This window comes from Protopterus annectens, chromosome 10.part0, assembly GCF_019279795.1.
Source record: "Protopterus annectens isolate FY-2018-M chromosome 10.part0, PAN1.0, whole genome shotgun sequence".
Taxonomy (NCBI): domain Eukaryota; kingdom Metazoa; phylum Chordata; order Ceratodontiformes; family Protopteridae; genus Protopterus; species Protopterus annectens.
The window spans coordinates 1451546217-1451571778 of record NC_056744.1 but is presented as its reverse complement, the minus strand read 5'-3'; the positions used below and the strand labels follow the sequence as shown (position 1 = coordinate 1451571778).

Sequence of the window (25562 nt, the reverse complement as noted above, 5' to 3'; positions counted from 1 at the left end):
CCCAGCAAAACTAACCTGCTTCTATTCATCCCCCAAAAATCAACCTCCTAAAAAGAGCAGATTTTAATATCTATTCACAAAACAAAACCTGCATTAGAGCAGTATCACAAGCTAAACTTCTAGGAGTTATAACAGACAAATATTTAACATTCGATCTACACATCCAAAACTGCATAAAAAAAAAAAACGACCAGAAACTAGGCACCCTCTATAAGCATAAATTGTACCGCACACCCACCACTAGACAAACCCTTGCACTATCCTATTTGCTTCCTTCACTTTTATACAGTGCCCATTTGTTTCCTAACATTCAAAGCTCCTTAAAATCCAAGACTGAGTCCTGTTATAACAAGGTTGCCAGGTTATCTAGCAACGAAACATACTCCTCCCATCACTGTATCTCCCTACGCAAACTAAAATGGCTCAAACTTCCCCATCACCTAACCTACTTGCAGTTAACCACAGCTCACAATATCATTAACAAACCTTCCAATTGCCCATCCCTCACCTCCCTGTTTACTCTCCATAAGCCCTCCCGACAACTCATATCTGAAAATCAATTCCTTCTAAAAGTGCAAATACCCACTCTAGCAGTTGGTCAATCTCTCTATTTATGTACCGTTACTAAAACTTGGGATTCCCTACCCAGCTCTATAAGAACTATTTGCAATCACATATCCTTCAAAAAGTTTCTAAAACAGCATCTCTTAGCCCTATGGCAATGTACATGTGGCTACAACTACACAGCAACTTCACCCACCTGATCTCACTAACTTTTTTCTTCCCTCTGCTTAACTGTTACGCTGTTATCTCTTGCTGTCTTCACTGTACAGTATCCAAAGCAGATGATATATTGTATTTTGTATATTTTGTATATAATGTATACTGCCTTTGTTATTCTAGCTAGAAATTTATGATAAGATTGTATGTCTGTTTTTTTAAGTTGTTGTCTCTCTATGTATGTAGAAAATGTGATTGTATTTAAATTTCTTTTGTATGTGGAGCTTTTCTCTCAGGCCTCCATTGAAAATGGGCACTTTTTGGCCCAGTGGACCATCCCAGTAAACAAATGCAAATAAATAAATAATAATACTGCGGTGGTGGTGCCGCGGTAGTGTTGTCGCATCACAGTAAGACGCTGTTCGGTTCGATTCTCAGCTAGAACGTCTTCTGTGTGGAGACATGCGTGAATGGGCGTACCTTCATTGAAGGTTGTGTGTCAGAGCTGGCAACTCGGTACGTAAAAATCTACTGCCAATCATTAGCGGACCGGAGTTCTGCTGTGGCGATCCCTAACCGGGAAAAGCCGAAAGACACAAACAATAAATGACTCAAGTTTTCTGAGAAGGATCACAGCACCTTGAATTTTGCTCAGCATTCATCCTCATTCATTCTCGCTTTGTAAAATAATAACATTTTGAATATCACGTGGCACTATTTTCTCTTTTTAATTTTGATTATTGAATATGTTAGAAACATTACAACTTTGCACTATTTGCTTAATCTGTCCAGGCATTCTAAGCCAATAAAGGATATCACAAGTCCTTGCTTTACATTTAATCATTCCTTAATGTGATTCATGTACTTAATCAGTGTAGCTTCAAGAAGAAGAGTAGAAATTACGACTCTTTTACCTTTGAGTAACAAACCTTGCAAACAAGTTCATCTCAATGTGGGTTGCAAATGTAAATGTTTTAGTCTAGCAACTTATCTTTCCCTGGTCTCCTTCATGCAACAGCTGTTGCTCAAAGTCTCCCTAACATTGACTCAACGCTCTTTAATGTTTTTACCAGTAATGATTAATAGATTAGTAGGCCTCAGGATCTCCATTTCTTTGTCCATCAGTGTTCCTTATATTTTAATATGTGTGCTGTCTGCAAAGTATCAACTGTGTGCATTAATCTTCTTAGTTTATACCATACTTGCCAGATCACCGTTTTGTAGAGACAGTAACATTCTTTGATGTCATGCTAAAGCTTTATGGAGGTATTTCCTCAATGCACTTTGAAATGGCTTGTGCTCTTGTCCTGCAGTGATTCATTTACTATAGGTACAGTCACAGCATTTCTAACAGCCTAAAGCCATGTTTGATATTTCCTTTTCATTCAGAGCATAAGGTCTTTAAACATTTTCAAGGTTCTAGATCAATATATCTATCTTCTTTCAGCAGAACTGCACCAAGCCCTTGATGACCAGCATGTATTTGCAGAATAATAGGTTGTGTCACTTGTGATGATATGAGGTAATGCCAGCTGTGCCAGGGAGAGTAGGGCAGTGCATGTGTAACATATGCCAGCATAGCTAGCTGGAGTTTTGTAAATAACTATATGTCATTTGGATATCAAACTGAGTAGTACAGATGCTTGTGTTAAAATGTATCAACAGTGGGTCCTGCTGGACAGAAAAGAAATATACATGTATGCCAGACTGTATTGTAACTGATGAAATGTACATATTTTAACAAAGGATACTGGAAGGGAAGGAGTTAAGCTTAGCCCAGCTAACCTTAAGAAAAATAGCCTGAAATTAAATTACTTGGTTTAGACCATAAAACAAAACAAATTCTTCCAGCCGTGCTAAAGTCCTGCTTACTCCAAAAATAGCAATGCAAAAAGAAAGGTAGCAGGACACTGCTGCTTCACAATAAAACCTTTTAATAAAAACTCTAAAAACAGAATAATCCAAATGCAAATGAATAAAAAGAAGTGAGCGCTTTTGGGTTACACCCTTCATCAGACATCAAATATTTCACACACCTTCTTTTTATATAATAATCAACCAATGAATCTCTTCAAAATTTAATGAAGCACACGCCTTTTCAGAAGTGTGGGTTTTAAAGGTATAACATCATTAAGGCCAGGGGGTATATGTGCCATTAGGTCTATGATCCATTTGCTTTCATCCAGAGCTGTCTGCAATTTAACATCCCCCCCCCCCCGTTTATTCAGCCTGACATTAACAATAACTCTAAAGGAGAAACTGTGTGTTGGATGTTCATTTACGTGCCTATATAAAGCATTACTGTCATCCTTGTTCCTTATACTGCCTAAATGTTGTAGGATCCTTACCTTAAACATATTGGTAGTCATTCCTACATAGAAGCTTAAACATTTTGTGCACTCAGCCAAATAAACCACATTGGGGGTCCTACAGGTGGCCCTACCTTTGAGAACAATATTTTTACCTGTTGCTCTATGTAAAAAATTAACCTCCTTATTAATATGACTGCATGCTTTGCACATGCCACAGGGAAGTGTCCCTGCCATGCTCTTAAAGGGCCTATCCACTTGAAGATTTTTCTCTTTACATAAAAGGTCACTCAGATTCCTGTTCCTTCTATATTGAAAATGTGGACTGTTATCAATAAGTCCCTTAAGATTTGTATCACTGGTAAGGATGTTCCAATTATTTTTAATAATATTACAGATGTCTCCAATGTTGCTCCCATAAGTGAACATCATCTTAGTGCCTCTCTCTCGTGAGCCACCTTGCAAACTCTCAATAGAGGTCAGGTCCTGATGTCTTTTAAGCCAAGGTTTATATTTAGTCTGCCTATAAACTTTACTGTCATCTATCGCATTCCTAACCAGGTTCTTCCCATAGCCTCTCCGTTCAAAATAACCTGTAAGGGTATCTAATTCTTGTTCAAATTGCATATCATCTGTATCAATTCTTGAGGCCCGACTCACTTGTCCTTTGACAATATTGGGAAAAACGTGGCTGGGATGCATGCTGTCATAGGACAGGTATTGGCACGTGTATGGTATGTGTCCATATGGGTGGATTTTTTATTAAAACCATATATTAAAGAAATGAAGAGCATTTTGGTAGACACAGGACATTTTTTGCAGATTTTGGGGAGTGTCATTAAACCAGAAGACGTTGATAATGTTCTCATGATCACGTTAGACATTAATAGTCTTTTTACAGTGATCAATAATGATTATGGTATTGATTCAATAAGTGAACTCTTAACAAACCTAGGTGTCATTAACAGTAAAATAGAACTTATTAAAGTTTTGTTGACATTAGTATTGGATAACAATGTTTTTTTAGGGGCCGACTCGATGTATAGGCAAGCACAGGGGGTTGCCATGGGCACCCCCTGTGCCAATACCTATGCAAACTTGGTCCTGTCTAAATGGGAAACTGCTAACATATTGGATGATGATAACTGGAAGACACATATTTTGATGTATGTACGATTTGTAGACAATATTTTTATTCTTTGGAATGGAGGGCATGATACATTTGATAGATTTCTGTCCTATTTACATACTACTACCACCTTTCTCAAATTTACAGCCAAAACATCCTATCACAGTATAGAATTTCTAGATGTCAGGGTAACACAGACACATGAAGGTTTTTCTTCTAGCCTATATAAAAAAGATTGTTGGAAAAATACTTTGCTGTCCTATGACAGCATGCAACCCAATATTGTCAAAGGACAAGTGAGTCGGGCCTCAAGAATTGATACAGATGATATGCAATTTGAACAAGAATTAGATAACCTTACAGGTTATTTTGAACGGAGAGGCTATGGGAAGAACCTGGTTAGGAATGCGATAGATGACAGTAAAGTTTATAGGCAGACTAAATATAAACCTTGGCTTAAAAGACATCAGGACCTGACCTCTATTGAGAGTTTGCAAGGTGGGTCACGAGAGAGAGGCACTAAGATGATGTTCACTTATGGGAGCAACATTGGAGACATCTGTAATATTATTAAAAATAATTGGAACATCCTTACCAGTGATACAAATCTTAAGGGACTTATTGATAACAGTCCACATTTTCAATATAGAAGGAACAGGAATCTGAGTGACCTTTTATGTAAAGAGAAAATCTTCAAGTGGATAGGCCCTTTAAGAGCATGGCAGGACACTTCCCTGTGGCATGTGCAAAGCATGCAGTCATATTAATAAGGAGGTTAATTTTTTACATAGAGCAACAGGTAAAAATATTGTTCTCAAAGGTAGGGCCACCTGTAGGACCCCCAATGTGGTTTATTTGGCTGAGTGCACAAAATGTTTAAGCTTCTATGTAGGAATGACTACCAATATGTTTAAGGTAAGGATCCTACAACATTTAGGCAGTATAAGGAACAAGGATGACAGTAATGCTTTATATAGGCACGTAAATGAACATCCAACACACAGTTTCTCCTTTAGAGTTATTGTTAATGTCAGGCTGAACAAACGGGGGGGGGATGTTAAATTGCAGACAGCTCTGGATGAAAGCAAATGGATCATAGACCTAATGGCACATGGCCTTAATGATGTTATACCTTTAAAACCCACACTTCTGAAAAGGCGTGTGCTTCATTAAATTTTGAAGAGATTCATTGGTTGATTATTATATAAAAAGAAGGTGTGTGAAATATTTGATGTCTGATGAAGGGTGTAACCCGAAAGCGCTCACTTCTTTTTATTCATTTGCATTTGGATTATTCTGTTTTTAGAGTTTTTATTAAAAGGTTTTATTGTGAAGCAGCAGTGTCCTGCTACCTTTCTTTTTGCATTGGTTTAGACCATAAAAGATTTTATTTCACAGGTCTGAATGTAGCCAGAGATGCAATGTTTGTGAAAGACCTATACTGGGGCCCTGCTCTATAGTCCTTAGTGGCAAACTAATTGCTACCTTGGGGTGTCAGGGAATAGCTTGTTAGTTTATGCAGGAAGGGTGGAAGTGTTGGAATTGTTTCACAGTTTCCAGATGCTGTAATAAACCTTAGCTGAAATTCTGTGTATGCACTGTGACACGTCAGTGCCAGATCTTGGTGCAGTTCCTAGTGAGGGAGTAGTATGGGAACCACATAGTCAGGTGACCAGATGTGATGTCATTCTGTAGCCAGCACTGAAATTGTATTGGAATACTAGTGGGAAATGTGAGGTGTGCACTTTGTTTGTGGTCCTGACAAGAGACACTCTTCCACTTTGATCTTGCCTTGCATTAGTAAGCAACTAGAGAACAGTAATTCTTTAATCCGTTAGAAAAATATAGTGAGACTAGCTAAATGTAGTTATTTCTGCATCTTTCTGAGTCTTTCCATTGGTGTTGTTTTTATATTTCCTGTAATTGAAATTCTGGTATAACTCTAAATAGATATTCAGTATTATCATATTCCTTTTTTATTATTTATTATTAAATATATCTAAACCCTTCATTGTGGCTGGTCTTTTAGAAAATATTTAACTTTTCAGAGTACTTGCATTTATTTAGTGGCACTGAGGCTCCACATTTCTGAAAGTCTTACTAAGTGTAATTGGGTATCCTTATAAGATCCTTAAATTAGCTGGCTTTAAGTGTTCTGGTGGCAGTAAATCTACTTTATAGTCTGGATGGAGGTGTCAGAGTGAGTAAGCTGTGCCAGCCTTTCCCAGGGGAGTATGTGTGTGTGTGTGTGTGTGTGTGTGTGTGTGTGTGTGTGTGTATGTGTGTGTGTGTGAAAATCCAAATCTCAAAAGAGTATGTGTGACAGCGATTTTGAACAGGGATGCTGAAAGCACTGATTTCACAGAGAGGGTGGTAGAGGGCTTGGTTTGAACATCTGGCTAAGGACTTAGCTCTGTAGTGGTCAGTGGGGGGTCTTATCTGGGGCCTGGAAAGAAAGCCCAGCCCCAGGACTGGAGTGTGTATTCCCTGTGTACACGTAAGGGAAGTTGTACTTGGTGCAGAGAGCTGCATCTGAAAATACTGTGTGTGTCTATTTTTTCTAAGTGAACGTTCCCCACCAGTGTCAGTGGTGAGGACTGAGGCCCCTTGATCACTGGCCCAGAGGAGGCATGTCACATCGCTTCATAGAGTTTAAATGCAAGAGCTTCTGAAACAATTTTGTAAGCATTTTAAAGCTTGCCATTTGTTCCAGTGACACAAAACAAACAATAGTTTGCTGAAGTAGCTTCTTAAGGTGCAACTTTAATTTTGACAAGTTTGAAATGAACTTGAAATGATAGTGTACCACAGCAAGTAGAGGTGGATTGATCACTAGGCTCCCTAGGCAGCTGTCTGAGGTCTATTGCTAGGTGAGAGCCACATCAATGTTACCAGTCACCATACCTCTCAACCTCTTAGTGGAAGAAATCTGGATAAAGCCTGAAATAATGGGGGGGGTGGACAAAACTAGGAACAAATTTTAAATATTGCCCTTATAAATTTAGAAAGTTGCTAGAATAGCAGGATTTGAGTTAGGAGACATTTTCTGAAGGATATGAAGTCAGAAAGTCAAATGTATGCTGTTATTTAGTGACTTCAGTCCTCAGATCATCCTAAACCAAACATATGTGTCCTTTACTGCTGTGTACATTACTGATGCACAAATACATTTCCAAAGTTCAGTGAGTAACACAACATTTACCACTATTCAATTTTCCATTGCCAGCCACTCAGCTGGTTGACCTGCCATTACTTACATGAACCTGTGCAGCATAAAGTTTGTTTGCCCTCTTTCATATTTGTGCATTCAGTACTAAAAGCAGCTGTAGAATACTACATTCCAGTACTTTTTTTCACTTTGCATTAAATATGGGCTTAATAACTAAAAAAGTGGAGCATTTCAATTTTATTTTTTGTTTTGCGGGGTGACTATTTGAATACCTCTCAAAAGGCAAACCTGCAATCCAGCACTATCCAGCACAATCCAGCACTAGAGAGGGCTTTTAAAAAATGGTACCCCACGGTAATGAAGACATTGCAGTGTGTGTGTGTGTGTGTGTGTGTGTGTGTGTGTGTGTGTGTGTGTGTGTGTGTGTGTGTGCACGCACAGGCAGAGGCCATAGTCCTGTTCTCAGATGTCCTGATTCTTTAGGACATCTCTGATTTTTCTTCATATTTTTGCCCTGTTTCTTATTAAGTTTTTTATTTTCTGGTAAATCACTGAGGATTACAGTCAGTATTGCCAATCTTTAGAGTGTCATAGTTGTTATTGTTCAGAAAATGCATGTTGCTGCACAACTCTTTTTAAGTGAATTATAATTGTCTGAGTGCAGAAGATTATGTCTCTGAGCTATTAAGGAACTGCTTTCTGTAGTCAAAAGTAAAGGGTTTGTGTGATTCTTTTCACTTCTATTTGCCTACTGTGCAACTATAAGCAAATCACTTAAGCAGACAATGTTCACATGTCACTCTGAAAAGGGACACTGTGTAGTGGGTTTAACAGGTTAATAAATAAATGTTTGTCTTTCGGCTTTTTCCCGGTAAGGGGTCACCACAGCAGAACTCCGGTCCTCTAATAATTAGCAGTAGATTTTTTTACGAAACGCCGAGGTGCCAGCTCGACGCCCAGCCTTCAACGAAGACACGCCCATATACACAAGCATGTCTTTCGAACACTACCCAACCGCAGGGAGGACAGGCAGACTCCACACAGAATGCACTCCCAAGCCAAGCCAAGAATCGAATGGGAGACCCTCTTGCTGTGAGGTAACAACACTACCGCCGTACCACCGTGGCAACAGGACAAAGACAAAATTAACAGGTTACTAAATAAATAAAATAAAAAAATAATAATATTTAAAAATTGCCATTTTTTTCGAGATTTGCCCTCCTCCCCCCATTATTTTTGTCTTTGTCCAGAATTTTTGAGCCAATTAGATGAGAGGCATTTTGGTCTAATCCTTGTAAAATCTATGTTTTTTTAAGAACTTGATGTGGATTGCAGCCCCTATATAATGACTGGCATGTGAGTTTGTATCCTTCGGAAAATGCTTGCAAATGTAAAAATATGTTATCGTAGCAAATGTCTAAGCATATAAGAGCAATATTTAAAATCTGTTCTTGATTTTAAGTAATTGTCTTTGATTCCTGAGCTAAGAAGTTGATGGGGGGGGGGGTTGCAATGGACTGCACTCTCATTCTGACCGCAGTTAGCTGAGAAACATTTCTGTGCCATTATTTATATAGTTATTCCTTCAGCTGATCTGAAAGAGACATCTGGAGTGTACATAGTCCTGCAATTGGTTGTAATTGATAGTTTTGTCTGTGTGTGTGTGTGTGTGTGTGTGTGTGTGTGTGTGTGTGTGTCAGACTTCATATCCTTCAGAAAATACGTACTAGTGGAAACTTGTTATACTTAAATGTTGCTAAGTGTAAAATAGCAATATTTAAAATCTGTTCTTGAGATTGGGTCTTGTCTCTGACTCCTGAGCAAAAATGTTTGGAAGGCATGGGGGCTTAATGGGTTGCAATGCATCGTTCTCACAGCAGTAAGCTGAAATACATTTTTTGGGCATTATTTATGTATTTATTCATTTGATCATAATAAACATCTGAGGTGTTTTCATACATTCATACAAACAGCAAAGCTTCTATAATTTTTTTAAACAAGAAATATCTTAATTAAATTATCACTTATGACATGGGCAATCATACATTTATATAAATGAAAACAAACCATATTGACCTTATCTTACTTTCAAGCATTTTTCACCACAAACCACACTAACATAATTTTAGTTGCAAATATTATACATCAATGTTAATCTACCCAATCATTTTCCTATGTAATTTGCTCCTAACCTTTTCTAAAGATCCCATTTCTAGCTGTTTTATCTCTGTTACTATATTCACTACTTATAGTACAGTTGGTTTGGACTTTGATTTATATTTTCTAGTCTTCTTCTTTCAGCTTTTTCCCAGTTAGGGGTCGCCACAGCGGAACTCTGGTCCGCTAATGATTGGCAGTTGATTTTTACGTACCGAGTTGCCAGCCCTGATGTACAACCTTCAACGAAGGTACGCCCATTCACGCATGTCTCCACGCAGAAGACGCTCTAACTGAGAATCGAACCGGACAGCGTCTTACTGTGAGGTGACAACGCTACTAAAGCACCACCACCGCGGATGATTTCCATTTTCTAGTAATTGCCATTTTTGGCAGCCACCATAATTAGACTCAGCAAGGTCTTACTATGTCTAGACAATTCTGATTCTGTATCATAGCTCAAAAAAATAATTTCCTTAGTTATGCCAATTTGCTCAACCGGTATCTCTGATAGAGTTGTCTGCAGGGAATTTTTATAGTCTGCCAACTCATTACACTCCAGAAAATATGTTCCCATTTATCTCTTTCTTCCATGTCACACCTCCAACATTTGCTATCTACCTGAGGAAAAATTCTTTGGAGTCTACTTGGGGTATAAAAATATCTGTGTAAACATTTCCAAGCAAAAATCCTAAATCTTCTAGATATTTTTTACATATTTGGGAGAAAAACATATATCCCCCATTGTTTCTTTCTGAATTGCTTATCCAATCTCTTCCCAATCCTTTCTAACCTCCTCTTATTGAGTCTTATAGTTATCATGCAATATTTTATATGCCCTGCTAATTATCCTTTTTTTAACAGAAGCTTCTGTTCTATATTCTACTAAAAACTCTACCGGTGCCAGTCTTTGCCTATACTCTGATATCAGTCCTTGATAGGGAAGGTGATCTCTAACCTGCAGTCCAAATAAATTCTTGGCATCTTCCCATGCTATTACCTTCCCTCTCTAGTTATTTACTCCCAATACCTTGGTTCCTTTGCCAGTTTTGTCCAATAAATTCCAGCCCCCTCTTGCCTATTGTCTTTATACCTAATTGCAGTCATCCCTTTGGCAGAATCTTCTTTCTCCATTTCCATGTTGACTTAGATCTTAGAATATTTTATGCTACTTTATGAATATAATATTCTGTACGATTATCGCTATTTTCCTTAAAGGTCTGCATCCAAAATCCCAGTCTCTCCTTGTTTCTTGAGCCCCCCCCCCATTTAATCATCATCATCACTTTCCCACTTTTAATTATAGGTTTTTGATTGTGCTATGTATTGTAGCCTTAACAGTGCAGCTCTGAAATACCCCTTCAAATTGGGCTATCCTAATCCACCTTGTTTTATTGGAAGAATCAACTTATCCCACTTGATTCTTGCTATTCCCCCCCAAATAAAATCCTTCAGCTCTTTATTAATTGCTATCCACAACTTTTCCTCTGGTTGATAAAAATATGCCTGACTTGTGGATAAGATTAAAGGGACTAAAACATTTTAACTGCTTGTATCTTACTATCCATACCCATATAACAGAGTTTCCAATTTCTCAGTTTTTGTATTATCTTTTGTTTTGTCTCTTCCCACATATCCTTAGCTGCCACACTGGAGTAATTTTTAATCCACACTACTAAATATTTCATTTTATCATGTCTCCATAAATATGGATATTGCTGAAACAGTTCTTGACTAGGTGCATAATTTACTGCTATTGCCTTTGTTTTACCTTCATTCATTTTGTATCCTGAAAAGATCTGAAACTGTCTCAAATATTCCACAACACTGTAATGTCCTTTTCTGGTTTTATCACATATAAAATAATATAATCTGCAAATTGAGACAGCTTTTCTTGATTACCATACCAATTATATCCTTGAATGCCTGAGTCCCTTATTTTCTTTACAAATGATTCTAAATATAATGCAAATAACAAAGAGGAAAAAGAACACCCCTGCCTAGTTCCTCTGCTCAAGCAGAAATTATCAGAGAGGACCCCACCTAGTTTGATTTTTGCCTCCAGTCCCTCATACTTCCTCCTAATCTACCATATAATCTTATTAGGGAATGCAAATACTTCCATTGCTCTGTTCATAAAGTCGCAGCTTACTCTGTCAAATACTTTATCTGCATTAAGACCCTTCAACAACAGTGTCATTTTTTTACATTCTGCTTCCCTCTGGATCATCAGTGTTCTGTTATTGTTGTTGAATGTTTGCCTCCCCACCACATTGATCCATATCTATCAATTTTGACATCACATTTGCCACTCCTTTAGCCATTATAGACATAAACACTTTATAATCATGGTTTAGTATTGAAATGTGCCTGTATGAAGCTGGATCTTATGGATCTTTACCCTCTTTAGGTATAACACCTACCACCACTTTCCTTCAGGATGTTGGTACTTCTCCTCCTCTTAAATTACTCCTAGCTTCCAAACTTCTACAGGAATTCCATCTATTCCTGGGGACTTTCCTGTGGGTTGGTTATACATCACCATTTTTATCTCATCTCCTCCTATCCTAACTGTTAGTAACTGAGCCTCATCTGCATCTAACCTTGGCATATTTAATTCTTTCAAAAACATTTCCATTTGTACCTTTTCTTGATTTCCATATATCTCTGCTTTATACAGATTTTCATATAATTTCCAGAATATTTCTAGTACTTCTACGTGATTCCTTGTTATTTTCCTTGTTATAGGCTAACTAAGCATGGTGACAGACCTTTCTACTTTCTGTTGTCTGAGTTGTTGTGCTAAAAGTTTTTGTCCTCTAGAGTTATTATCAAAAAATAGTTGTAAGCTCATGTATATCATCAAGGTAATCTTTTGATTTCTGTTTAGCATTCTGCAGTTGCTCCTCTTCTTTTTCAGTGAGATTTCCCCTACTTTGCAATACTTTCACATCTGTCAGGCCCTCTAAATATTTTTTGTTACTTCTTAACCATATCTCCCTTTCTTTTATTTCCACCATATTTTAAACTCCACTTTAATTTTATCCCACTCGCTAGCTATATTTTCAGAAGAAATTTCTATCTTTTAATAGCTTCTGAAGAATTTCCACTACCCTTTCCTTAAATTGTTTTCTTTTCAACAGATAGGTGGGAAAGCACCACTGTCTCATTTTTATTTCATTACCCTATGTTTTTATTTTAGTTATCATTGGTGTATGATCTGAAATAGTTATTGGGTGTGTGTCAAGACCTTCAATTAAATGCAAATGTTCCTGTGAAAACTTGTCTAGCCTAGCCCAGTTTTTGTATCTTGGGAAATAATATTTAAATTCATTCTAAACTCCTACTACTAAATTTACATCTTCCATGCCAAACATTTTCATAAATTTCAAAAATCTACCCTCTGTGTTATATTTTCCCTTCTGGGCCCCAGACACATCTTCACTGTTGTAAATCTAATTCCAGTTGTCACCCATAAATAATAGTCCTTGTTGAAAGCTGATTATTTCTCCCAGAATTTTCTTAAGCTCCATTATACTAGTTTTAGGTAGAATATAAATACATGCCAGTGTAATCCTCCTCCCTTGCCAGTAGCCCCTTAGTTGTACAAATCTACCATTATTCCCCAAGATTCAATAACGCCTACACTAAGTGGCAGGTTGATCTTTTTTCTTGTCATATCCATTTGAGCCTATGTCACATCTTACAAAACCTTTTGTTTTATTGAAAGCCCTCAAATAAATAAACACACCCAATATCCCCCTAAAACCTATTAACTTAATATTAACACATACAACTATGTACATCTACAAATATTGAAGTTTTACCTACATAAGGTTTCTATAATGTTATGATGAACTTGAAGAACTTACAGCTGTGGAAAAATAAATATGTTTCATGTAAAAAATGGAAATGTATCCAGGCTATATTTTAATCAGGTGGCAACACAGTTTTAGAATGATGCTATAACTGTATCTATGCATCATATGGAACTAAAATGAGTGATAACATTTTTTTCTGGGGATTTGAAGTATCTTGTTAAACATGGTCAAGACAGGCAAGAAAATGTTAGGCTGTGTCTTACTTGGTTAGAAATGCTTGTAACTCTGGATCATTTCTAGGCTAAGATGTCCTTTGTGCTTTTATTTATTTAGCTGCAACATAAATGTATGTTTAGTCAAATTTCCAAAACTACATCTAGAACAAATGAAAATATACAACATTTCTGCTAATTCAGATAACTAAATTATACTTAAGACTCGCACATACAGCAAGCCAAGAAAACAGATATGTGTATTATTTTACAGTGTAGTAAAATAGATTGTTCTGGTATGGTTAAATAGGTGTGCATTTGTTAGAACCCCAAGGGTCCTAATTTTATAGGTTAAGCCTGACAAGAGGGCAAATGTACACATGTTCCACCTCACCAGGAGCAAATTTATGCCTACTCAAATTTGGAAAGTCATGATTTTGAATATTCTGGTATGGTTTTTGATTGGTGTTTAGTATGATTTTGATTGGTGTTTGCTATGATTTTGAAAGCTGAGAGGTTGAAAACTATAGCTGTTTTTCACTTGCTTTTCTCTCCACCCCCCACATCTGTTTCCTCCCTCCATTCCCCTGCCCCATGCCACATGTGGCACAGATAATGTCCCTGATTTACTTGCATGAATGACTGCAGAGAAGAGAATTCATATAATGAGAGAGGAGGTGAATGAAGTGTATGTTGCAACTGAAAATGAGAGAAGTAATGAGTTGTCCAATCCCATTGTTGTTACAGCTTTATCATCTAGCACCACTTAAATTATCTCTGCTCAGTGATCACATAAAGGAAATGAGAAGAAAGAACAAACACGCTGCCTGATAATTAAATGGTAAGTAATAGAAAGGCTATCATGTCCACTGTTCTTGTCTCATTTAGTCTTTTCATGGGGAAAAGGGGGTAGCTGACCTGGGTTGAAGGATGTGTGTGTGAGGGGGACATGACCCACATTGAGGGTGCTTTCCTGCAAAAAAGAAGTTTAGTGATGTTCAGTATTCACTGTTGTTTTGTATTTTTCACTCCCATTTTCATCTATTAAGACTTAGCAGTCTGAATTTCAACATTTGCAAGAGAGAGACATGTGAATCAGTGCAATACTAATTTTGATTTATGTTAAGTGGATGCTGATTCTGCCATTGTAGCCATGGCAGAATGACAAATAACTCATTGTGCAACGTTGTGAGGAAGTAACAGTGGCAACTGTAGGAAACTACTTGTTTCAAATGAAGCAGACGAACCTTTTCCCCATGGTTTTGAGATGAGAGGGGCACCATTTTGGGGAACTACACAGGGTACCAGATGACCTAGCTATGGTTTAGCTTTCTGCACCAACTGAATATGCTGTTGTTTCATGCATCTTTTGAAGTTGACTTTGCATCACAAAGAACAGCCAGCTGCAACACACCTTGGTTAATATGTCACAGTGCCTGTCAACAGTCTCCTCCTGTCATTTTAAACGACTAATTGAGTACTCTGTGTGAAGATTAAACAAAAGGTGACATCTACAGTAGCATCCCTTACAGAATTTATACAAACATTTGGCATTGTATTATATATGAACTTTAAATTGTGGCTTCCTAAAGATGTACGTGATTAAACATCTTATGATCCTCATGATCACCTACCTTGCATTGTTCCTATGTTCCAGTATGGTAAAGTAGGGTGATAAAATACTTCTCATTCCATTACTGAGTATTAGGCAGCTTCAAAATTTGAGAAACAGAACATCCCAGACATGTAAATAAGAGATAAAGTGACTATTCAGCCACTTCGGTGGTCAGGCTGTCTGCTGTTTCCCTCTGATTTGCATGTGGAATAGATTCATCAACTTCATTCCGTTACTGATATTCACTTTATCCTTCTTGTGCTCACTCAGAGACAGAGTTCACTCTGTCACTCAAATGATGTAGGGGAGATGACCAGTCTTTCATACAATGTCTATCTATTTCACATGTAAACCACATGCACACCTTCAGACACTTTAGAAGCTTGTCAGTTCACTGCTGACATGACTTTGGGATATCAGAGAACACTAGAGACCCATGCAAAATCAATACAAACACACAAACAATATGTAGACTCCAAACAAAAAGTAGTCCTGCTGGGAGCCAACATGGAGAACCAAGCCTTCTAAGGCAACAGTACTAACTACTTCACCACATTGTAAAGTTAAATAGATTATACAGTTCTGCTGAAATGCAGGTCAGCATTTTTGCTTTCATTGCAGGATTAGCAGCAAACTGGCTACTGAATGCTTCAGAGCAATTGCATTTTCCCAATTTGGACAGTATTGGTGAAATATTAACAATTCTCCTAGGTCACTGCAAAGGGCCATACAGTGCGCTTAGTATCTATGGTTCAGAGAGATATTTGCACAATTTTCTTAATCTGAAAATGAAACCTTTTTCTGATATATTTTACGAGGTACAATGAAGATAGGCTCAAGCCCCCTCCTTCAGGCTAACATCACTGGTAACATCAGGCAAGGCTCTAAAGCAATGTCAATACATCCCCTTAGTTTAGCTCTGGAGGCCATTAGAGTGAAAGGTCTAAAGAAGTGCTTTAAATAAATACCTTACCTATATTGTAACTGTTTAGTTCAGTACATGCTGGATTAGTATAGGGAAAATTCACTGTTATTTGTAACTCCTGCCTTATAATGAGTGAAACTGCCCCCTTTCATTTTATATTATAAATACTGAAGTGTTTCAGAAATACTTTCCATATCAGGTCCACTTCCTACTGGAGCCTATTTTTTTTATTTTCTTTATGGCTGTTCACTAGCCACACTCCTGTTTGTCTCTCAGCTATAAGGTGCAGTGAGTTACTATTGACTTTTGGCTGCTGTCTGTCCCCTGCCTACTACATATATCTTGCTCCTGTAACTTCCTGTCTACTTTGTCCCATCTGGGCGGGCATAGTTCTGTCTTCTTTATCACCCTCATACTGCTATTTGATACACGCTCTGTTTCTATTTCCCATTGATACTATATTCCCCTGTTTATTTAGTTAATAATTCCAACTTTTTGTTGTTAGTTTTTAACACTGCCACCATTATTGCTGTGTCCTAGTCTATTAAGACATTTTTTTACTTACCTTTTGCTAATCCTGACTGATTGTTTTCCTGCAGGACTTAGTTTGATCACATTTCGCTTTGCCTCATTATGCTCAACTTCATTTCACTTCTCAACCTACCCCCATCCCCACCCACCCCATATATCACTTCCTTTATACTGGGCCTAGCTCTCCCAATCCAAATTCCAGCCCATGACAAGATCCCTAACATCTCCCACCTGCAGAAACATAACCATCTCACAAATAAGCACTCACAGCAATAGTTTAGCTCTGGAGGCCATGAGAGTGAAAGGTCTAAAGAAGTGCTTTAAATAAATACCTTACCTATATTGTAACTGTTTGGTTCAGTACATGCTGGATTAGTGTAGGGAAAATTCACTGTTATTGGTAACTCCTGCCTTATAATGAGTTAAACTGCCCCCTTTCATTTTATATTATAAATACTGAAGTGTTTCAGAAATACTTTCCATATCAGGTCCACTTCCTACTGGAGCCTATTTTTTTTTATTTACTTTATGGCTGTACACTAGCCACACTCCTGTTTGTCTCTCAGCTATAAGGTGCAGTAAGTTACTATTGACTTTTGTCTGCTGTCTGTCCCCTGCCTACTACATGTATCTCGCTCCTGTAACTTCCTGTCTAATTTTTCCCATCTGGGCGGGCCTAGTTCTGTCTTCTTTATCACCCTCATACTGCTATTTGATACACCCTCTGTTTCTATTTCCCATTGATACTATATTCCCCTGTTTTTTTAGTTAATAATTCCAACTTTTTATTGTTAGTTTTTAACACTGCCACCATTATTGCTGTGTCCTAGTCTATCAAGACATTTTTTTACTTACCTTTTGCTAATCCTGACTGATTGATTTCCTGCAGGACTTAGTTTGATCACATTTCGCTTTGCCTCACTATGCTCAACTTCATTTCACTTCTCAACCTACCCCCATCCCCACCCACCCCAGATATCACTTCCTTTATACTGGGCCTAGCTCTCCCATTCCAAATTCCAACCCATGACAAGATCCCTAACATCTCCCACCTGCAGAAACATAACCATCTTAGAAATAAGCACTCACAGGCTCTCACTTCTCCCAACCACAGAAGTCATACCTGTTCCATCTGCTCTTCATACTATTACATGCACCTAAATTTCATTATTAGTGTCCTAAGTTATATTCTGCTCCCTATACCTCTGACTTCAAATATCATTGAGACTCCTCCATTTCCTTTCTCATTATGACATAATTATAATTAGGAAATAACATAAAACATCTCCACTTACTTCTCTTCATTAATTCCACCTCTGCCTTCCTTCACTTCATACTACATACACTTCACCTTTTCTTCTTCTGTATAACTACCAGAATTTCAAATGTTTCTCCAAGCATCACATCTCCTTCTTCTGCTATTAGCATCCTATCTACTAAACTATCACTGTATGCATTTGTTTCTTTACACCTCTCAGACTGCAGTTTTCTCAGCACATTTTGAAATCAGAAGTAATTATATCAATATATCTCCCTGCCTTTTTAATCTCTCACCTTGTCTTTACTTTAAGCACAAAATACTTAATTATCACCATTCTACTCAAAAAATAAAACACATACAGGTCCCTCAAAATCAATACATTACCTCTTAAAAATCCCACAGTGGGATGATATCCATCCCAACTCAAGCCCTGAAAACTCACCAATTAATCTAAATAGTAAAGAACTACCCACTACAAAATTGTGAATTAACTAACCCTCCTTCAACTATTACCTCAAACTATACCTCTTCCCAGAAGGATTGTCTTATCATCAAACCACCACCTATCCATACTAATAAAGCTAGCACATCAATTACTTACCCCATCATTTTCCATTTGTCTTCCAAAAATTGAATATTGTCACTATCAGCCTTGGTAGTATTTATAACAAAATTACAAAGCTGCATGCCTGGATATCACAACATAACCCTGATATTCTTGCCATCACAGAAACCTGGCTTAAGCCTAACAATAAAGATTCTGAACTACTCCCTCCAGGCTTCAGTATTATCAGAGCCGATAGGCCTCACAAGAAAGCAGGAGGGGTAGCCTTAATTTATCCAAGTTCATGCAATCTCTCTCCCTATTCACACCGCATCATAAAGTTCCAAAATGCTGAAATACTAGTATCATTTCTTAAGATTAACAACAATAAACAGCTATGTTTTGTTACAGTCTATATTCTACCTGGAAATAATATAACAACTTCAGAAGAAATCCATTCCAGGACAACTAATTATATATCTTATGAAAAAAAAAATCATACTAGTAGATGTAAATATTGACTGGCAAAACTTTACATCAGACTTTCCGTCAGCTAGAATAAACCTTTGTGGTTACACACAACATAACAAAACACACACTAGATTTAATAATGCCAGCAATAAATGTGCAATTCTAGATGGGATACTGGTCTCTGACCTCAGTACATTTACGACCTCTGGAACCTATCCAAACTCAGTTTGCGACCACCTTCCAGCTTATATCCATAGAAATACTGCATGCCAAACTAAAACTCACCAACTTAACCCAAAACCTTTCTAAATTCAATATATATTGGTCTGTCCTAATAACACTTCCAATCTATGAGGCATTCAATACATTTAATACCTTATTCTTAAATACTTTGAACAGCTATGACCCACTCCACAAAAAAAAAAAAAAAGAGTTAAAATTAAACACACACCATGGCTCATTTTCAGACAAAAACAACAATGTCTAATAGAAACAATGCTGGGAAAGAATGGCTTAAACTTAAAACTCCCTGTAACCTGCAACTTTAAACAGAATTGCTAAAAAAAAAATAAGTTAACCTAAATAAAAAATATTATAATCATCTACAACTTCAACATAAAAATGACACCAAAAAATTCTGTACGTCGATATGTAACCTGTTACATCCAGGCTCAAACAAGGAACCCTGACCCCTCTCATAATAGCTCTCCACTAAAAATTATAACCTTATTCAATACCTATGTCACAGAAAGCATTACCTCCCTAACTAAAAATGCATTTTCCCCATCCAGTTCTTCTACCACCCCCTCAATAATACCCAGCCCTAGTAATTCAGCAAACAACAGGTTAGATAAAAAACAACATTCTCCATACACCATACATACTACCTCTTCCTTTACTTCCCACCACCACCCCAGCATCCCCACCTGAGCACCTATTTACCTTATATATCCATTACTTGTAACTTCCACTTATTATTCGTCTCCACATCAATAATAAAAAAAATTCTACTTAAACTCAAACCTTGCTCCACTGCAGCTGACAGCCTTCCACCTGAATACCTAGAGATAGCTGCTAATGCCAAAGCATACTCACTCTCTGTCCTTATCAACAGATCAATATCGGAATCCTATGTACACTCACTATGGAAAAAAATCTTATATTATCCCTCTTAGTAATGGTGGTATCTTGGCTGATGTCTCTAACTTTCGGCCTATTGCAATATTATTACCTCTCAAAAATTCTTGAAAGATGTATTCATAAGCAATTCCTCCACTACCTTTTGCAAGAATGGCTCTTAACATTCACCCAATATGGCTTTTGCCTAACACACAGTACAACTACTGCCCTTCTGTATATTCACTGACACCATAAACAAATACATTGATTTGGGAAAACTTTTTTTCCTCCTTATTCCTTGACCATTCTAACATTTTGAACCAGTTTCTCACCATAAACTCCTGTATAGACTGTCTCAACTTGGGCTATCCCATATTTCATTACTGCGGTTCAATAGCTATTTAACTGACAGGCTCCAGTCTGTAAAAAGCAAGATACTCTCTCTTCATACCTGCAAGTTTCCACTGGTATACCCCAAGGCTACATTCTTGTTCCCTTCCTCTTTAATATCTTTATCAGTGACCGCTCTACCTCTGTAGGTCTAGCCTCTCTTATACAACATATTGATGATTCTACACTTATATGTGCATCTCATAACTTGTCTCAACTCTTCCATATCACACAAGAAGATTTTTCTTCAGTTGAGAAATGGCTCTATAATCTCCAACTACTATTCAACCCTGAAAAAAAAAACAAAGCTACTGCTATCTTCCCCCCCAAAATAGTCCCTCCCTCCTACTACCACCAGCATACTTTGATTATGTGCAAAGAGCAGGAATTAGTAAAATGTATTTCTTAGATAAAGCTCAATAGATTTTTGCCTTGGCTGTATTACTCAGCTGTCTCTGCTCCCAAGAGTGTACTTAAGTGTATTTAATGTCATCTTTATGAACTGCCACTTGTGAATACTTTATCTATGGACATTTTTTGTAATTAATTTAAAATTATTGAAGCAAACTGATTTTTTTATGTCAGAAATGCTACTGCCTATCTGAATTTCTGGCATTTTTTCCACAATAATTTTTTTTTATCGTTTACCAGTTTTTCTGGGCATAGTCTACAAACTTGAAACTATAGGGTATGTTTTTTTATTTAAACTACTATACTCCCGTTTTCCATGTGCTACTTTATAGGGAATGTACGCATGTCTTTCGACCTTTACATAGCATTAATTAGAATATAAAAGGTCTATGAAACTTGAGGGTGAAAACAAGATATATTTATTTTAGTAAATAATGGTAGGTGCATAAATCACAAATGACTTACTTCAGATGCAGTGCTTAACCTTTCATTATAATTAATATAAGAAAAAATATAAGCATACTCTTCACTAGTCACACAATAATCAGAGAAGCTAAATCAGGAGGCATATAATATTATTTGTTTACTGTATCATCACTGATTATGGTACAAATCAGAAATAAATTTTCAGAGTCTGTAGTACTCTGGTATTTTGTGGGCTATAACAGAAAATTTTCCACAGAAACAGGCTCCGTACAAAGTCCGTGAAGGTATGTGTCTGCTTTACATACAATTGAGTCAGTGAATACGAACACATTTTTGTTTTTCCCAGGTGACAATGTCTGCCTCATGGACTTTTGAATCTAGCTGGGTTCAGTACTAACACCATATATTTCCTTACTATGGACTCTCCCCATTGCTGTGGCATGCTGATTTTGTGTATTTGCTTTACTGCAGTCAGTAGGAGGGCTGCATAATGTGTTACATGTCTTACCTGAAGATCTGGCTTTATTGAGTTCATGGCTTCTTCATGGCTTCTGGTCACATACAGCTGAAACTTTTGTGGGTACATTTTTCAGAATGTCTGTAAATCTCCCTAAGCCAAATAACTATTTCACATCCTGATTACCTCAGAAATGTCTCTTCCACTCTTTTTCTTCAGCCTGTGCTATTCCTTTCATGTCCCAGCCTTGGATCCTTAACTTTTTATTTTTAGTTTATTTTGTGTTTTTTTTATTAGTCAGTTATTTTGTACTGTGTTTATAGTACAGTACTAGGAAATAGGTCAAAGATATTAAAAGTTGGAACGGGGGGTTAATCTTGTTCATATTACAGTTTGTGCCTAGTGGATGGGAAGATAAGAAAGGAAGAGGTAACTGAACTTTTATCACGGTAAGGGGAGGGACTTGACAGTATGAACTCCTAATGCTCACTGGTTTGAGCAGATTAGATATCAATAAGAGAAGGTTCTAAAGTTAAGTTTACATAAAGTGATGGATAACTCAAGAGCCACTGCAAGGATGGTGTGGGCAGAGTCGGGAAAAATCCAAAATAGTTACACAGTAGATTTATCTGTTGACTCTCACAGATTAAAGCTTGTCTTGTTCCATTTACCTTCAATAAAAAATGTTACTTCTTACGTTTAGATGAAAAATAAAACTGTGATTAGTCTACATTGTGTAAATGACAGAAAATGTAAAACTGTGACATGTGCTGTCCCAAAGTTAGCTCTGCATTAAGTTTATTAAGAAAATGTTGCTTATTATTTATAACTTGACAATATTATTCATTTCTAACTTTTTTACAATGTCATCAGATGGTACTGTGTCACTGAAATCATTCTGACTGTTACTAATTCATCATTTGGTTGTAGTAAATAAAAATATGAACAATAAAGTGAGAATTTACCAATATTCTTTTCAGGATCCCCATAGTATTTCCCAGCAGTTAGCTTGAATTGACCATAATCAGTTCGGTTCTTTGACTCCATCCATCTTGTCTGCCATGTATCTATTAAAGAAAAAGGAATCATGTGAAAATATAAATACAGGTACATTCTGCATGTTCATTAAGTATTCCTTCTTAAAAATTCTAAACAAAATAATGTAATGGAATTATTCATCAAAATGTGTGACATAATGTGTAACAATTGTGTAAGAGCTATGCTATGCAATGAAGCTTGAGAATTGAAGTTCAAAACAGTAAAACTGAATGTAGTACTATTTTTAATGTTTGGAGATTACAAAAAAATAATAAATTGTTGCAAATCTGTCCTTCTAAACAGTACAGAGAAGAGCAGAAAACAGAATTTTCCATGAAGTGCAGATTATTGCTGAGAGCCAAAATGAGTGGCATTATGCATACATTATAATATATAACACTTGAAAGCCATGCCTATATGTGCAAAGGGAAACATGTAGTCACAGCACAGAGTAACCAGAGATCAGTATTGAACCCTGAACCCAGGAACTTTGAGTATCTACATCACCTGTTACTGCCCATATGTACATGTATATCAATGAGGAATGCCATGCTAACTCATCGTTGTAGCTGTTTTACTGCTGGCTGAAAAATAATTTGAAGTGAAAGTGTGGAAAGTTCTTTTTCAAGTGAAAACAACTGAGACGGCCAGTACTATATCCCATTTATCTACATCATGAAGTAATCACCACATAAGCAAACTGTGGCAGCTCTGTACAACTCCACACAAAATGAAGACTGCAGTAAGTGCCTCCTATCAGGTGAACAGGCACATGTAATTAGACTGTAGTGCATGGAGCACTGTGATTATGCTCTAAAATGCAATAAAAAAAAAAGATAAACCTGTTATGCACTGCTGTAGCTCAATGCTCAATACTCAGCCATAACAACGCTTTCAAATGTGTTACACACTCCTAAGCACTATGCATAAGGGCAGGGACATTCTTTTGGTCCCTGAATATCTGTCCTCCTATACCCACTGAGGTTTACAGATGTTAATCTGTATGTGAGTTATTTAAATTAGGGCAGTATTTAAAACTGGTCCTTCATTTTTTTCCTTACTTGCTATCTGTGCGACAGCACTTGTTAAGTGGTTTACTGGCTTTAAATGCCGATACAGCACTTCAGCTTTTTTTTTTTTTTTTGCAACAGGTAGAATATATTAGTAGATAAAACTCCATGTACTACAAAGAGTTATGATCGGATCTCACCAATCAAACTATTATTATGTGTTCTCGACATGGATGCTAAGATACACCTCTCGAGCTTCACTCTGGATCATAATCCTCTATGTTATAACATGCCAAGCAAGATTATACTGATATTAAAAACTGGATATGTAAACATCAAAATCTGCAAACATCATATCTGTATATAGTATAATATAATATAATATAATATAATATAATATAATATAATATAATATAACTAAGACTGCTTTCAAAATCAGTTGTCAAACATTACATTCCCTTTGTCCACTCTAGGAAAATAAGGAACATCTTGATATAGATTAGGAAGCTTAAAAGAGTAAAATACAGCACAGCTACTTTGTCGGGATAGAACTCGTTACAAAACTTCTGATTTTTCCATTTATACACTGACAATTAAGCAATGGAAGAATTGTTTGAATTAAAACACTTTACATACTATGATATAAAATTAAAATAATTTGTCATATAAATTAATACGTCAGTAGTGGGAAGCATCAGTTTTATCAAAAAGCTCATCAGCAGTTATTATATAATTCATTTATTTATTTATTGACATTTGATTAAGAAAAGATGTTTAATAGTTGCTTCTGCACGAGTTTATCCCCACCTCTAGCCTCCACCAATTAATTATTCCTTCTCCAAAGTAGTACTACTTCAAAGTAAAGAAATACTTTATTTTGCTGCAAAACCAAGTGATCTCCCTGTCTCCAAAGTGCTGTAATGTTGGAGTTAACATATTTAGTTATTGGGGAGTATTGGGTGTAGGGGATATGTTCCCCTGCAGAAACATATTTATTCATTTCAGTTTGTTAACTGGGTGAACGTGTTGGTCAGAAAAATCTTTTCGGTCATGACCTGGGCTATAAGGCAGTGATACTTACAAGAAATTATTATATTTACATTAATTAAATTAAAGTGAGTTAAACCGAAGCTGAAGATATACACTACTAAGTAAAAACACAAAATACAACAGTAAAAATAAATTTGCAAGTGTAATGCTTTACACAGTATGGTATAGATCTGTAAAAGGGCAAATGGAGAACTATAAAGAACATGGCAGACAAGAACTAAGGCAAATAAGGTGATTATGTGATGGAGGGTAACAGTTAGTTTAATAGTTTTGAGGGGAAAGGGGTACATTAAACATTATCTGTAAAGTATGAGCACTTTGATTAAGTAAGTATTGTTTGAGTCGTGTTCGAAACTGAGATAGATTGTCAATTTTCCTCAAGTCAGTAGGTTGTAAATTTCTTGTGGCTGGGACCAATGCACTGTTATTTAACTTTTACGATATCTTAGCTCCATTTGTAAGAGGTGGCACGCATACATCTTATCTGAGTTCATCTGATTGATTTTTTTTGCAGTTTTCTACAGAGCTGCTTTGTTTTATGACATATACTAAAAACACCCGAAGTTGTGGTGTAGAGGGATAAAGCGCTGAGTGCATTCCAGCTGATCCAAGTTCAATTAGCAACTTGGGGACTTGACAGCAATGGCAGGGGAGAATGGCCAGGCCCATCCTGGAAGGAGGCTGGGGGAGTGGAGGAGGATGAGACATATACCCACAATCCATCAGATGAGAGGCAGAGGTGCAGTACACATCCTGTGAGTGGGCTTACAGCTAGCTCACTAAACTACTACTTAGTG

The 25562-nt window shown here is 36.9% G+C and overlaps 1 protein-coding gene across 1 annotated transcript in view; it reads right to left on the bottom strand.

The window, feature by feature from the left end:
- LOC122813646 (calreticulin-like) overlaps nucleotides 1-25562 on the bottom strand; it is a 218447-nt gene that overhangs the window by 106249 nt on the left and 86636 nt on the right. The window contains exon 2 of the mRNA XM_044086080.1: nucleotides 22633-22734. Within this exon, the coding sequence (XP_043942015.1) occupies nucleotides 22633-22734 (102 nt within the window). The remainder of the gene's footprint in view (nucleotides 1-22632; nucleotides 22735-25562) is intronic.